The sequence below is a fragment of the Durio zibethinus genome, chromosome 5 (assembly GCF_047325235.1).
Source record: "Durio zibethinus cultivar Kanyao isolate XHJ-2024 chromosome 5, ASM4732523v1, whole genome shotgun sequence".
NCBI classification, from domain to species: domain Eukaryota; kingdom Viridiplantae; phylum Streptophyta; class Magnoliopsida; order Malvales; family Malvaceae; genus Durio; species Durio zibethinus.
Genome location: NC_143166.1, coordinates 32001152 through 32017105, shown reverse-complemented (window position 1 = coordinate 32017105; position 15954 = coordinate 32001152). Strand labels below are relative to the sequence as shown.

At 34.3% G+C, this 15954-nt stretch overlaps 2 protein-coding genes across 3 annotated transcripts; both read right to left on the bottom strand.

Annotated features, from left to right (window-relative positions):
• Positions 1-237: 237 nt before the first annotated feature.
• On the bottom strand, positions 238-4868 carry LOC111281959 (polyadenylate-binding protein RBP47-like). 2 transcript variants are annotated; one of them, XR_002689181.2, is made up of 7 exons: positions 4293-4868; positions 2245-2725; positions 1715-1797; positions 1508-1638; positions 1183-1279; positions 892-1077; positions 364-742 (listed from the first exon to the last, which is right to left on the bottom strand). XR_002689181.2 is itself a non-coding variant. In XM_022869810.2 (6 exons), the coding sequence occupies exons 1-6, from the start codon at positions 4668-4670 to the stop codon at positions 602-604; spliced, it is 1311 nt and encodes a 436-aa protein (XP_022725545.1). In that variant the 5' UTR covers positions 4671-4868; the 3' UTR covers positions 238-601. The 2 variants fall into 2 exon arrangements, 1 of the variants encoding a protein (XP_022725545.1); XM_022869810.2 differs by lacking the exon at positions 892-1077 and having other exon boundaries at positions 238-742.
• A 6537-nt stretch (positions 4869-11405) lies between these two features.
• On the bottom strand, positions 11406-15231 carry LOC111283016 (uncharacterized). Its single transcript, XM_022871365.2, has 6 exons — positions 14957-15231; positions 14235-14470; positions 13897-14155; positions 12222-12401; positions 11982-12137; positions 11406-11878 (listed from the first exon to the last, which is right to left on the bottom strand). The coding sequence occupies exons 1-6, from the start codon at positions 14984-14986 to the stop codon at positions 11705-11707; spliced, it is 1035 nt and encodes a 344-aa protein (XP_022727100.2). The 5' UTR covers positions 14987-15231; the 3' UTR covers positions 11406-11704.
• Between the last annotated feature and the right edge of the window lie 723 nt (positions 15232-15954).

Below are 15954 nucleotides of genomic sequence, written 5' to 3'. Positions count from 1 at the left end.
GTTACTTGCATAGGCGGCAAAATATATGAAATCGCAGTTAGTTCACTGATGATCTGTTTTCTTTTTCAAGTGCTGGTATTGGTGTCAAATAATGATGGCCCCTTTTAATATGAAGCTTGGTGATCGAATGTTGATAGTTCATTAGGCCTATAACATGGTCTTGGAACATGGCTACGACATTGCAGAGACACCAGGCCAGGTCCACTCAATGAAGCAACAAAAGTAAAAGACTATGACTTGCAAAACATAACTTTTATTTGCTCCAACATGTAAAAAATTGGTGATTAAGCTCATCCTCTTTCACTGTCTGTATGTGAATCCAATTCTGAACAAATAAAAGGAAAAAGAACAGAACAAGAAATCTTCCCGACACATCGAAAAACACCTCTCAAGCACAAAATTAATGTTGTAAATGACATATTAATACAGTTCTAAAAGTAACTCCATTTAAAAATTAAATCCAGCTACAAAAATTTGTAACCTGAAGATCAGCCAAAGCAGGAAGCAAAATCCATCCTTAAAAAATGAATCTGATGAATAATCTCTAACTTCTCCTGCAAGTTCAGATTACAAGCCATTGGTGATTGTCATACAACCCCTCTTAAGAAGCACCAGGAACAGCAGCTGCAGTATACATGCTTGGATCCTGATTTGGTGTTGTAGCATAGCTGTAGCCATAACCACCATAACCTTGTCCTCGATGATATCCTCCATTCCACTGGTTACCAGAATCAGCTCTCCACTGTAAAAATCAGTTTTAAGAAGTAAGCTACAATATATAAATAATATAAAAACTTAGATGAGAAACCAAGCTGAGTAATTCAGGGGAAACGAAGCAAAGAGAAACAATAGCAGAAGGAAGGGGGAATAAAGGAGGGAGTACATTTCCACCTTATGTAGATTGCAATATAACTCAAGCTATACTATGATTTTATGCAACCACAGGCAAATTAATTATGACTTAGCAAAGAACTTCCATTTTTTTCTCTTTCATTCCACTGGATGTGCACAATATAAAGCAACTTTCTTCTATTCCCTTTCTCCTGAGTCAGATGCCTCATACGCCTGGGCTTAGACCTAGGAATTATAAATCCTCAAACTCCAAGCATTTGAAAAAGAGCAAGGCAGCATTAGGCCATAACACAGTTCCTACAAAGAATATCCACTTTAGCATAAATTTACCTGTTTGTTTCCTATAGTGCGACCCCAAGAAAGACGGACAGTCTGCTTGCCTATGGTTGTCCCATTCAAACTCTGGATTGCTTCCTCAGCATTCTTCCTAAAATGCAAACACATTGCATTACAAAAGGCATCAGGATTAAATAACAATAAACCACGATACCAACTATCAGAAACGTATCATGCTGCATCACTTAATTTTAAAATGTCCATCAATATTGTGAAGGTATTACCACTAGTGCAGCTCTAAATAAGAATCCTTAATAATAGTTACAACACTTCAACATAAGGTAAACTACAATGTGGTGAAGTACATATAAGGAGGCACCTGTTTGCAAATTGCACAAACCCACATCCTTTTCCGGGTGGTATTTTTACAGATATGACCTCACCAAACTGGGAAAAAGGTTGTCTTAGATCATCCTCACTAACATCTGAGTCAAGTCCTCCAACAAATATCTGCAAGAAACATAACTTCGTCATCAATAGTAGATAAAGGGGTGAAGATAGCACACAAGTAAGGAGAAGGACTCACAGTAGCATTATTTGATTCATTATCAGATTGAGAACCTTGGGCTACAGCACTATTTGATGCATGTCCACCAGCCAATACCAAAGCTAACAAAAAGGAGAATATAAATATGATTCAATTAAAATTGACATCAAGCTTTAAGATACAAATGTAATACATTCAAAGGACAATTTTACTTTTTAGAAATAAGTAGCTCAGCAGTCATTTATTCAACTGACAAGTGAACATGATGATAACAGGAATAAGGAAAATCCTGAGACCTCCATACTCCAACAAAAAACAAAAGCCAGATGATGAACCCTTTGAAATAGCACAGTTCATCATGTTAAAACAAGCCTGAGATGACGACTTTCAACTTAGAAAGAAATAAAAAGGATAAAAAATCACAATATGACTCGGCTTAAATACCAGCGTTCACTGATGAATAGATCAGGCTGAAGAGAGGAATTCTGTTGCTACTAAGGACAAAAATATTAATTTCATTTAAAGGGAAGTAACTGGACTAATTTGGTAAGGATAAAATATCAAGGTACCTTGTGAAGAATACTGTTGTTGATATCCAGATGCTTTCTTGGGAGTAGCAACACCAATTCTCATAGGTCTACTTGAGCAATACGCACCACTCATTTCAGTCATGGCCCTTGACCTTTCATTTTCATCACCAAACCTAACAAAGCCATAACCTTTTGAACGACCAGTATTTGAATCAATGACAACTTTTGCACCTTTGACAGATTGAAATCTACTAGAAAAGGTTTCATGCAATATTGTATCAGTTACATCCACAGCCAAATCTCCTACAAATATAGATAGGTCAGAACCAGCATCCAATCGCCTTTCATTCACACTGAATGAAGCCCAATTCAGACGAAAACGCTGCTCTGTACTTGGCATTGGAGAGCCATTATAGCTTTGTAAAACCTTTTCAGCTGTTGCTCGTGAGTTAAATTCCACAAATCCATATCCTTCAGACTGACCAGTTTGCTTATTGCGAATAATTTTTACAGAAGAAACCTGGATTTTGAAATAGCAAATGTCAGTAAGCAAGGTAAAATGGCGATGACAAGCAGAACATATTTACTTATGAGAGCGTGTCATCTGATAATCAAGTAAAATGTTCAAAAAGGTATCGGTCACAAATCAAGAATGTGACGCACAGTGAGCAGCTAATCTTCCAAGAAACTAAAACTAAAAAAATCTTTTGCAAGTTTTCGAGGTTGCAAAGGATAGTAAAAGATATGAAGTCTTAGCTCCCCCTCCCTCCTTTTCTGTTAGGAATATTTTCAAGTAACACAAGCAAAGAAAAGAAGAAAGCTTTCTACAAGATCATGGGTACATGAGAGCTTTCTCAGAAAATAAATGTCAATATGAGCCGAGCACTTTTTTCAAAATGTTTCCATAACTTTACACTACCACATAACCATCTCAGTAACTTTTGAATCCAGATCAAGAGGATTCTATTTCAAGTGTTCATCAACAAGATTGAACAAAAAAATCTAAAGGCTCAAAGGCTTAGAGAAGTCCATGTAGCAGGGGAAAATGCAATTGAAACAAATTTGATTTTGTCATCTGGCCAACACCCCCTAATTAACACCCAACATGAAAAGATTAAAATTCTAGTTCTAACATGCCCCCTCACATGCAAGCCGGATAAACGATTAACAGGCTTGCACACGAACCCAAGTGTAGAAAGAAACGGCAAGCTGAAATAAAGATAAGCATTACACAGCATAAGGGGCAACAAGACACTAGCTGAAGAAATAATAAAAGGGAGACATGTTTTCTAGGATTCAAACTCAAGAGCTCTAATACCATGTTAAATTTTGTGACCAATTATCCTACAAGCTTAGGCTGATAGGAAAGGGCTCAACTATTGTATTAAAGTTCTAACAAGAACAAACTGAGACTGCTTTTGATATGAACTGTGGATTTTTTATGATTAAATCACTTCCAATTCATGTTTATTAAATGAGATGTGAACTGACTTTAACCAGAACCTAATCCTCTACAGTTGACATAACAGCATAAAAGGACTTTTCGCAATTATTCATTACTACTTTATTATGACAATTAACAATAGGCTATTGATCTGTTCAGCTTAAATTAGAAACAATCTTTTTCTTTAAATTAACCACCTTTAATGTTCAAAATATACAACTTAATTAAATAAACAATCCTAAATAAATTACCTTAATTACATTAACAAAAATAAACCACAAACTTAACATTCCTTCTATCTTGAAAATGAACTAAACCACAAATCGTCTACAACACATTTTAATGATTGATTATGGAGCATTTTCATCTATCCCACCATTGATAAAGCCAACTTAATTATAGGAAACACACTTTTAACTGTAACCCATTTCATAAATTCTCTTTAATTAATTAATTATTTATTATTTCCTCTATCCTCTAATCTAGCACGAACCTGGCTCAAACCTTAATACCCCATAAAACATATAAAACCCCACAAACAAGCAATAACAACAAAGTAACAAAACCAAAAGATTCCTTAAATCACCAAAAAGATCTAACGTAAGATTCTATCATTTCATGCTGTTACTGTTATTGTTTTTACCTCTCCAGTGTGAGAAAAGCAACAATGAAGATAAGTTTCGTCCATCCAATGAACAAGGTCACCAACCCAGATCGTTTTAACCTCATCCGCATTAGATCCTTGCTGCTGTTTCTGTAAGTAGCTTTGCTGCTGGTGTTGCTGTTTTTGTTGTTGCTGCTGCTGCTGTTGATATTGTTGATACTGGAAATGATGATTGTTGTAAGGCATATAATGATGAGGATACATCATCATCTGCTGCTGCATCATTACCATCGCAGCCACCGGGTATTCCATGGCTCCCATCCACTGGTTTGGCACCCACTGCGGCTGTTGCTGTTGCTGGCTGCCTTGTTGCTGTGGCGGCTTTGAGTTCAGATCAGGACCGTTGCTTGATTGCATCTTGATATATAGATAACAACCTGATCTGAGACTCTGGGTGTTCTTTTTTTTCTTTCTCTCTCCGTTAAGAGGCAAACGAGAGAAACAAAAAATTAATAAAAGAAAGAGAGAGAGAGAGCTGTGGTTGAAGGAAATGTAAGCTTGTAAAGGAAGGCGGTGAGATCTGAGTTATGGGTAAAAATGGTGAGGGCCTCGGTTACACCGTTCGCGTTGTCTGCGTGTTTTGTTGCCGTCCCGTGAGTTTAGGCAGGGACCCACTTGGCTGTCGTGTGGGGGCGTATCTTGCTTACCTGGACGGTGTAGATGCAACCGGCGGTCCAATTAGACCCTGCTTTACTTTGTTTTACTTATATGTTCTACTGTAGCATATGACTATTAATTATAAATAAATAATTATTAACTTAGATATTCAGTATCTCAAACACGGTTTTGATTCAGTTGAAGGGAGGAGATTTTAGAATTTTACTATATATAGATTTAATTTATTAGTTATATTTAGTTTGTTTTAATTTATTGATTGATTGTTAGTAATATATTATATATAGATATAATAATTGATTATGATTGCAGTTAAATTTGATAATTCGTATCATCATATCATATAAAATAATATATTTATATCGTTTTTTATACTAAACTTATGTGTCACAGATCATGTTAAAATAAAAATATAAAATATAATTTTTTTGACTTTATTAAATTTATTTATAATTTTTTTAAGTTTTAAGTCGTATTATTTTTATATTATTTATTTGTATCATTTTTGTATTGTGTCACTGTATTATGTTTTAAATTGTTAAGTTTAATTGTAAATTTTTTTATACTTGTAATTTTAAAAAGTATTAATATCATAAATGATTTCTAAACTACAATAAAATATTTAATTTGGTATCTAAATTTTAATAATTTTTAATGTGATATTTAAATTATAAATTTATTAATTAATGTAGTATTTAAAAATTTATTTATTTATCCCGTTTTATCATTAGATATGAGAATTATATTAATTAACAGATTTATAATTCAAATATTATATTTAAAAAATTTTAAAATTCATATATTACATTAAATATTTTATTATAATTTAAAAAATATTCATGCCATTAACTCTTTAAAAAACTTAATTGTAGTAATTTAGGAAGGTTTTCACTTCTTGCATTTGGAAAATATTTGAATATCCTTACTTCTCATATTTATAAACCCCATAATTATAATTTATTTTTTATATTAACTTAAGTTTTGTTAGTGAGATATCTAATCCCAAAACATCTTTGATGGTACAAAAAAAAATTATTCTCACATGCTTCATTTAAGCATTAGATTTCAAAATTTAATAAAATCAACCTTAACCAACGCGTGTTAGTTCGAGTGATAAGAAGTTTGGTTCTCTTTAAATAAAATCTCAATTTTTTAGTTTTATGAATGAAAAAATAAGCTTAAGAGAATTTATCTCTCTTATGAGATCTGATTCGATTTGATTCTGAATTAATTAAAACTCAAAATGACTTTCAAATACTAGGAAGTTCCAAACAAAAAATAAAATCAACCTTAAAATAATAAACATGGAGTTGCCAAATTATGTACACAATTTAAGTTTGATGATATAAAACAGAAGATTGAAGTACTAAAGAAAAGGGTTTACTTTTAGGTATACTATGTCATTATTTCATTAGACATTAATTTCATAATATAGATTCCCATATATATAGTTTTTGATATGTTAATAAATTATAGTTCAAAGAGAATAATTATGTAATTGAAACTTAATAGTGATAGATAATTAATGATGCAATTCATATGTTTTTTTTTTTAACCTGTTTTATCTCTAAAAGAATTAAGATTTCTTTTTTTATTAGTTAAAATACTTAAAAGTGTTTTTGAACTATTTCAATTTCTTTAAATAAGTTTTTATATTTTTATTGTATTTAAATATTTTTTTATTTTTTTATTTGTAATCAAGTAAATTTTTATTTCAAAGGGAGAGTATGTAGACCATTTGAGGCAGATGTTCGAGGTGTTGTGAGCGCACAAACTGTATGTCAAAAGGGAGAAATGCTCATTTGCCTAGCAAAAAATCCCATTCCTAAGCCATATAGTGGGAGGTGGCAGAATTCGCATGGATGAAGGTAAGGTGAGCACTATCCTAGAGTGGGAACTGCCAGCCAAGGTCATTGAATTGAAGTCATTCCTTGGGCTAGTCAACCACTACAGGCATTTCATCAAAGGCCATTTAGCCATAGCTATGCCATTGACTAACTTGCTCAAGAAAAGGGAGAGCATGGGAGTAGAGCCTAGGGTGCCAAGAAGCCTTTGATCAGTTGAAGCAAGTTGTGATCGAAGAGCCAGTCTTGGCCTTGCCAGCCCATGCCACATTGTATGAGGTGCATGCGGATGCATCAGACCACACAATAGGGAGCGTGTTGATGCATGAGAGACATCCAATCGCGTTCGAGAGTAGAAAGCTAAACAAGACTGAGCGCAGGTACACGATCCAGAAGAAAAAGATTACTACAGTGGTGTACTACTTGTGCACTTGACGCCATTACCTGTTGGGATTGAGGTTCGTGGTTAGAACGGACAATGTGGCGACCAGCTACTTTCAATCACAGAAGAAGCTGTCCCCCAAGCAGGTGAGATGGCAGGATTTTCTTACAAATTCGATTTCCAGATGGAGTATAAGCCAAGGCGAGCGAACCTGGTGGTAAATGCCCTAAGCAAGAAGGCTAACCTTGCTGCCATTAGCCAACTAGAAGGATCTTTGGTATGGTACATCAAGGAAGGGCTTGCGCACGATCCTACAGTCAAGGCTCTCATAGAGTATGCCTAGCATGGTTAGACCAGGCGATTTTGGTTGCAAAAAGGTTTGTTGTATACTAAGGGTAATAGACCGTTTGTGCCGCAGCATAGGAAGCTCCGTAGGGAAGTCATGCACAAGTGCTATGATTCAAGGTGGGCTGGACATCTAAGGGTGAGTTGTACCTTAGCTTTGATAAAGGATCGATACTACTAGCAGCAAATGAGGGAAGATGTGAATGCCTATGTGAAAACCTGTCTTATGTGCCAACAAGACAAGGTGGAGCTCAAGAAACTAGACGGTCTCTTAGAGCCATTTCCAGTGCCAGAGTGACCATGAGAGAACGTCGCTCTGGACTTTATAGTCGATCTACCCAAGGCAGAGGGGTTCGAAAGCATTATGATAGTGGTGGACAGGTTTTCCAAGTATGGGGTCTTAATTCCAGCAACCAAAAAGTGTCCAACAAAGGAGTCAGCCGATTACTCCTTAAGAACGTGATGAAATATTGGGGAGTGCCGAAAACCATTGTTAGTGATCGGGATAAGTGTTTCATGGGTAGGTTCTGGACTGAGTTGTTCAAGCTGTTAGGGTTAGACTTGAACTTTTTCACTAGCATGCATCCGTAGACCGATGGGCAAACTGAGCGTGTGAATGGGCTATTGGAGGTCTACCTCAGGCATTATGTAAGTGCCACACAAATGGACTGGCCAAAGCTGTTAGATGTCGTCCAATTTTCTTACAACTTGCAAAAGAGTAAGGTAACGAACCAGAGTTCGTTTGAGGTGGTAACAGGTCAGCAATCGCTAATGCCCGGTTCGATTGTTGCAGGTTATATAGGGCTGAATCCAACAGCATACAAGTTTGCCAAGGCTTGGCAAGAACAAGCTGACTTGGCTAGAATGTATCTCCACAAGGTGGCAAAGAGGTCGAAGAAGTGGGCAAACCAGAATAGGCGAGACGTGTAGTTTTAAGTAGAAGGCTTGGTGTTGGTGAAGCTGCATCCCATTATGCGCCATAGGGGGTTGCACAAAGGCCTAGTCCAGAGGTATGAGGGACTTTTCCAAGTAGTCAAAAAGATAGACAAGGTTGCCTCTAAGTTGGATATGCCACTCAAGCCGAGGGTACACCTGATGTTTTATGTTAGCATGCTCAAGCCATTCTATGAAGATGAGAGAGATCCAGGACGGGCAGAGTCAAAGCGTGCACCATTGAGAGCTAGGGCCTCATATGAGAAGAAGGTCCACAGCATTATAGCTAATCGAAAAGTGAGGCAAAAGAACTACCAACCAAGACAAGAGTACTTAGTGCGCTGGAAGGGACTTCTAGACAATGAAACGAGTTGGGAACCAATAAAAGACTTATGGCAGTTTCGGGATCAGATCAGGCAGTACCAAGCAAGGGACGCAGTAGGGACGTTGCACAATTAGATGGGGGAGAATGTCATGCCTTGGGTAAGTGCGCCAGGCACATCAGGTGCACCAGTATGTGCACCCGAGGTTGAGGCTCGCGCACTAGGAGCATTGGTGGAGGATTGCGTACTAGGCCTTGGAAAGGAGTTTAGACCACCCACACAGCATGCAGGCCAGCCCACACAACCAGGCCAAGGCCTGCAAGATGCTCACACCACATTAGGGAAGTACACAAAAAGAAAAGTGCTCGAGATCTTCTAGAAGTGTACAGGATCTTCTAGAAGCGCACAAGATCAGTAAGAGCCTTCTGGTGAATCTGGTTAACCCTAAAAATCAAGAAGCAAAATCCTGATTGAATGTAATCTGTGTAATCCTTGATTGATTGTAATTCATTGATTTTAGGGATTTAGCTATAAATGTAGCTAAGGGCCTCAACTATAAATAGAGGGTCACCCTACCCTTCTTTGTACATCATCATATACACTTTTACTTCAGTAAAATACAGAGCATTCCAGTTATTCTCTTGTTCTTCTGTTTCTCCCAACCTTGAATTCTCGATATAGTAAGTTTTTCCTTTTTTTTTTTATAGAACCTAAATTTCGATCATTATTGAAAAGGTAGATTCCATTTAAAGGCTTATTCAAAAACCTAAAAGGCCAAAAAAAATTTTTTTTTGATAAATTCGGGAACCATAGATTTGGATATTCAATTTTAAGTCTTTGACTAACCAACAACCAGATATGACAATCCTCCTCAAAAGTTTTGATCAAACCAATGCTATAGAGTTTTAAAATCAAATTTCAGGTCGAATAATATGATAAAAAATTAAAGTTAAAATTTAAATAAATCAATCTTAATCTGACCTGATATACATATATATAATATATTTTAAGTTATTTATTTAATTTTATATTTATATTAACAATAATATTTTATTAACTTAAATTGAATTGAATCTAATATGATTTTATGTAATATCGGATCGAATTCAAATTAAAAAATTAAAAAAATTTATCGAATTGAATTTAAATATTATAATTATAAAATTCAATCGAATTCAAGATAAGTAAAAATTTATCTTCACCTAATTTATTGTCATCTCTACCAATAACTCAAATTTGTTAATCATTGATCATTCGGGGATGATTATCCAATTTTCATATCATATTATATAATTTAATATTTAATTTTATTTAAAATAATATATACAAAAATAATATGTCAGATATTATTATATAATATATATGGTGAATTGTTATGATGTTGGAGCGGCATATTTTGCATGTAATGTCAACCATTGATCGGGTCCAAATTGGGGAAACAGAGGAAAAAAAGACAAAGCACGTTCTAGTTAACATCAGGGAATAAAATTGAGAAGTTGAAGGGTCAAAACGAAGCTAAAAACACGTATCACGGTTTTTGCCGGTCAATGCTTTTGCCGGGGGGGGGGGGGGGGGGGGGGGGAGTGGAACTTTGAATGTGAGCGCGTTACGCGTTTCAACTTTGACGAACTTTTTCTTCTTTGGGTTCGCCGCCCGACAAATCCTAAACTTCCTTGCTCTTCAATCTTCATGCACTTTGTTCGCAATTCGTTTTTTTTTTTTTTTTTTTTCGAATTACTCATTCTTCGTTCAGTTATTGGCAAATTTATCTAAATATGACGATTCATGTCTATTTTATATTAGATATAATTTTAAATATAATATAAATAATTTTAACACCAATATAATAAAAATCTTTAAATAATATAAATAATTAAAATATAAATATAATATATTTATTATATATGTTACATACGATATGATATAATTAATATATTTTAATTTATTTTAAAAATAAATAACACGATATAATATGATTAATACAATTATATATTATTTATACTAAAATATCTAATTAATAATTTAATATTAAATCAAAATCATAATATAATAAAAATATTACAATATAATTATATGCATATTATAAATATATTATTTATACGTATTAACACGATAATATAATTAATTAATTAATTATATTTTAAACATGTAACATGTAAGATACAAAACACTATATGTGTAACATTATATTTTAATTATATCAATATGATTAAAATACAAAATATAATTATAAAAAACAAATATACGAAACATCTATCCAAAGTTATCGGATATAATTTTACCAGCATAAAAGTTGTGGCCAATGACCGCAAATAATACTAGTGAGATAGACAGGATAGATGACGGTGACTTCTGACAAAGCCAACAATCATTGAAGCAAAGCCAAGTCCAAAGCATGTTATAGTTGGCTGGAAACACCACTTGCCCAATTTGCCAATAACAACTTCATTAAACACATCAAATTTCTCAAATCTGTCTTTTCACGTGGATCTGATCCCCATGAAATGTAATCCCCGTGATAGTGTCATAGATGAGTGATACACATATATATATATATATACATATATATATATATATACATATATATATACAGTAGTACTAAACATAGTGATAAGAGAAACTTTCTATAAAAAGAAGGGACATAAACATATATATTCAAAAAATCAATTTTCCCTTTGATTGGCATAAATACAGTAGAGTTTCTCTGTTAAAGGGAAATCAAGAGAAAAACAATGGGGCAAAAGAATGAAGAGAATAGTAGGTGTGAGGCTAAAAGAAGGGGCAAAAAAAAAAAAAACAGGTTTCTAAGTTGAAAGCAAAATGAGCATGCTGTAGCCAAAATTCCAACAGGGTGGCTTGGTGGGTTCCCTGTTGGCTCCTGCCAATTGGAGATAGAAACAAAAAATGGAGAAAAAGGGTCAATAATAGAATGTACATCATGCTAGCGCTTTACTTCCTGCAATCTCCATATAGGTAGCTTTCATACTGCGTTCCATTGAGGGCCTTTTCTACATCATCCCAATTCTGAATGTGATTGGATAATGATCCCTTGTGTATCTTTACCTGACGACTCCTTAACTCGCTCCTTGGAACCTTTAGGAATTCTTGAACCTGGACTAATTTCTACAAGATTAACAGAAATGACTCTCTTAAGAACCCACGCTTGGATAAAATATTCATTAAGCAGAGCAAAAGATCAGCTTTTTCTGGCATTTTTTTTTCTTACAGTGTGGTTCTTTACTACATCCTCATAGTAAAGAATGATGTGCCGGGTGCTTTTAAAGTACTCCAAAGCTTTTTTAGTTGTCTCTTCAACCTGCCGTAGATTTGGAATGAGCAATGTTGCATTGACTACAGGCTTGTAACTAGCAAGTATCTCTGCCTGAAATCATTACATAAGCGTTGACACTTTTAGCTATGTCACAGAGAGAGAGAGAGAGAGAGAGAGAGAGGGAGGGATGCAAACCTCGTGAGGTGAATGAACATGAGACTTGTGGGTTCCATTTAGTAGCTTAGCATTCCGATCATATGAATTTGCTAGTATTGAAATCATCCTACGCAAAAGATTCCTTCTAAAGAGAAAAATAGCTGAAATACCCCGAGTATTAAAGTATTCCACTATTTCTTTATGATGTTGCATCAATCCCTGCAGTAAAGGATTATGATCATGAATACAATAACAAGCATAATCAAAAACTCATACTATGAATTCCACGCTTAGCACTTACAGCAACATGTTGACAACATACCATCTTTATAAATTGTTTTGAACATGTTCATGAATGAATATTTCATCACATCCATTGTTCTCAACTAACGAAGAAGTTTATCTCAGAGGCTTAAAAGATCATCATAGCCGAGATCTAAAGAAATATTACCTCATTAAGAACATTGAATACATTTTCTTGAGTCCCCAAATCATCAAATAAGAGGATATCTCCTGTTTGATATACATTTTCTCCACTTCCGAACACAGATTTCAACTACATTAGACCCTCACAATTGCATAAGCTGCCATCTCTTCTTCCCCAGTATTTATTTGTTACCAGAAACTTATTTCCTGTTTCTTTTCATGATTTTGCTTAAGTCTCTTGATATCTGCTTCCCATCAATGTAATGGTAAATATTTCCCAATAATTGTGCTTCTCATTAGAAAATGAATGGAACCTTAAAATATCTACATCTAACAATGAAATTGTTATCAACAGTAAATACTATTTATTGAATTCCAATCTCTCATGCCTATTCTAGGGACAGCTTTGAATTCCCTTGCCCCTAAATGTACACCCTACATTTCATGAAAGGAAGGTCACCACCGGTCTAACTTCTGATGACCCCTCCCTCTATTATCATGATGGGAAAGAGAATGTCCAGAAAGTTTGACATGATCCTCAAGGCAATCAAATACATTAGGAGCCTACAAGAGACATCACGTTTGTCCCAATTTTCCCCCTTAACTCATGAACTTGAAGAAAAATGTGAAGAAAAAGAAAACTCCAAGAATTTATGCCAACAGCTCTCCTCTCTTTAGTGATGTACTTGAGAATTATTCCCTGAATTATTCTCAGAAATGTGAATAATAGGGGAAAATAAGCCAGGATAGTTATATAAATTTTTTTGAGCAAAAGGGGATATGTTTCAACTTACAGGGCAAATACATCTGGTTGCCAAGAGAATTACATAAAACTGGCGCTAGGAACAAAGACTGTGGATAATTTAGAATAAGAAGAAACAAGAAAATTGAACACAGAAAGAGATCATGAGTTTATGACCATGCTCTAGAACCAAGGAACTCAAAAGTTGCATTCACCAAAAGACCATTAAAGATACTAAAAGCACAAATTTATTCGTATATAAAGGATGTTTTGGGTTTCTTCTGCTTCATCATTGATCACCTTGTTGTAGAGTTCGCTTCAGCTCACTAAATTATCCATTCCTAACATGAATCTAACTGGTATAAATAAGGCTTTGAGTAGCAGATAGAGTGAACCATTTAGTTAAGAGGCTACTCAATTCTTGTTCACAGACTCATCAGGGAAAGAACATAAGATATTTCAATAAGGCCAAAGATTTCTTCTATAACAATATTAGCAAATTGCAATTAAACTTTAGCAATTACATTTCTGGCATGAGATGCTCACCTGATTAAGCATCCACTTCAAGCCAACTGCAGCGGTGCACTCATTTTTTGAGGCACTGCTCAACCAGTCTAAGTTATAAACTTTGTCCAAAGTCTCAAAAATTGTTGACACATTACTCCTCCTAACTTTGACAGAGAATATCTCCCCATTTGAGCTTATGTTAGTATGATTGTTCAATAACGTTTCAAACCATCCACTCCCAGATCTCTGCATTGACATAATGGCAAAATACCGGACAGGACTGCACGCACATTCAGCCCTAATCACACACAAGAAATCCCATAATTAAATCATAAACCTAAAACCAAACCCCAGGAGCAATAAAATCATTTTCTTACCTGCTATAAGTTTTGGGTTTCGGATAGTGTACGTAAGGAATTTCCCATGGCTCTATGTTAGGTTCTGGACACGGCTTTTGGATCACTCCAATATTCAAAAACTCAGACGTGCTGCTCGTGCTTATTTGCCTCAAACAAATTGAGCATATATACACACCACAAACCATTACAAACAACAATACAACCATCCTTAACACCAATGGAGACTTCTTTGGCGACTTAAGGATGGAAGAATCCTGAAATTTAATGAATTACCCAGATATCAAAAACAATTTAAACCCCCAAAAAATCACTTTATTATTCATAATTCATGCAATGGAGCTCTTTGAAAGATATGGTATGGGTATTGCTATAGCACTAAACTCTGATCTGATTTAGCTATAAAAGCCCGGTTGTGTGTTGAATAAGACAATACTTTATTAGTTTAATATAGAATTAGCATTAGTTAATTAATTAATCACGTTCACATTACAATCAAAGAACACATGTTTAATGAAAATGAAATCTGGGTGTTGCTTCTTTCTCAAGTGACAAAAGCAACCAAACCCCCTAAAAAACATGGGTATACAGTACAAAACAAAGATCTTTTATTTCAGAAAATCAGATCAGTATATTCACATGACACTCTAAAATATAAAAAATTTAACGACAGAATCTTCAATCTCACTCTAAATAACGACAATGAAACCAACTAATCATACCCAAAGAAAAAAAAAACTGACCTTAGTGAAGAAACAGAGATCGTCGGCCATGGCTTTGAAAGCTCAAAAAGTAAGGCAATCAAAAGGCATTGGCAACTCCTTTTTTCTATGGATTTTTCTCCCTTTTTTTTTTTCACTCACAGATAAAGAAAGAAGCTGTAAGTCTCATCTCTCAATTCTTTCCAATTAAATTCCAATTCTTTTTTTTAATAAGGAAAGAAAATCAATCGAGAAAGAGAAAAAAAACGAGACTAATTCTCGTGAAGAACAAAATGATTAGTCTCTTTACGCTTTTTCCTTCGTTTTTTCGCGTTTGCTTCATATTTTTACAGATCTACCCTCTGAACAAGTACTCGGTTGTGGGAATGTACGGGCCCGTAGTCTCGAACAACATAAGACGATGTCGTTTTCCTGGACTAATTCCTTAATTATTCTTATTAAAATATATATTTATAAAAATTTATGACGTCTTTGCTTTTCTATCGGAGAATTGGGGAATTGCCAACAAGGGCGATTGATGGATGTATTAATGTTCAGCGTCGAATAAATTATAAATATAAAAAATTCGAAGGTAAAAATTTTAAAAATTCGTAAATTTCAATTACGTGGATAACTTGTCCTCCTCTGATAATTTTCTTATTTTTAAATTGTTTTGAATTAAAAAAATTTGAGGAATAATGATTTATGCTTTTTATTTTATTTATTTTTTAAATATTGTAACGGACCTATGCTTTTGCTTGTCCTCTTTTAGGAATCTTTATAAAATATATATATATTTCTAAATAATGTTGCTTTGCGCAATGATTTTGATTATCGAAAGTAAATTTTAACCTTTTTACCATCCCTCGTATAAAGTTTTTTCTTTTTTATTTTTATTTTATACAATTATATGTTAATTTTTTTTCGTTGATTGATTTATTCATTTAATTTAACTCATTGATTTTTTTATATAATATTTGAATGAAATTGAAATATTTTTATACTAATAATTTTTATTAACAAACTTGAGTTAGTTGTAT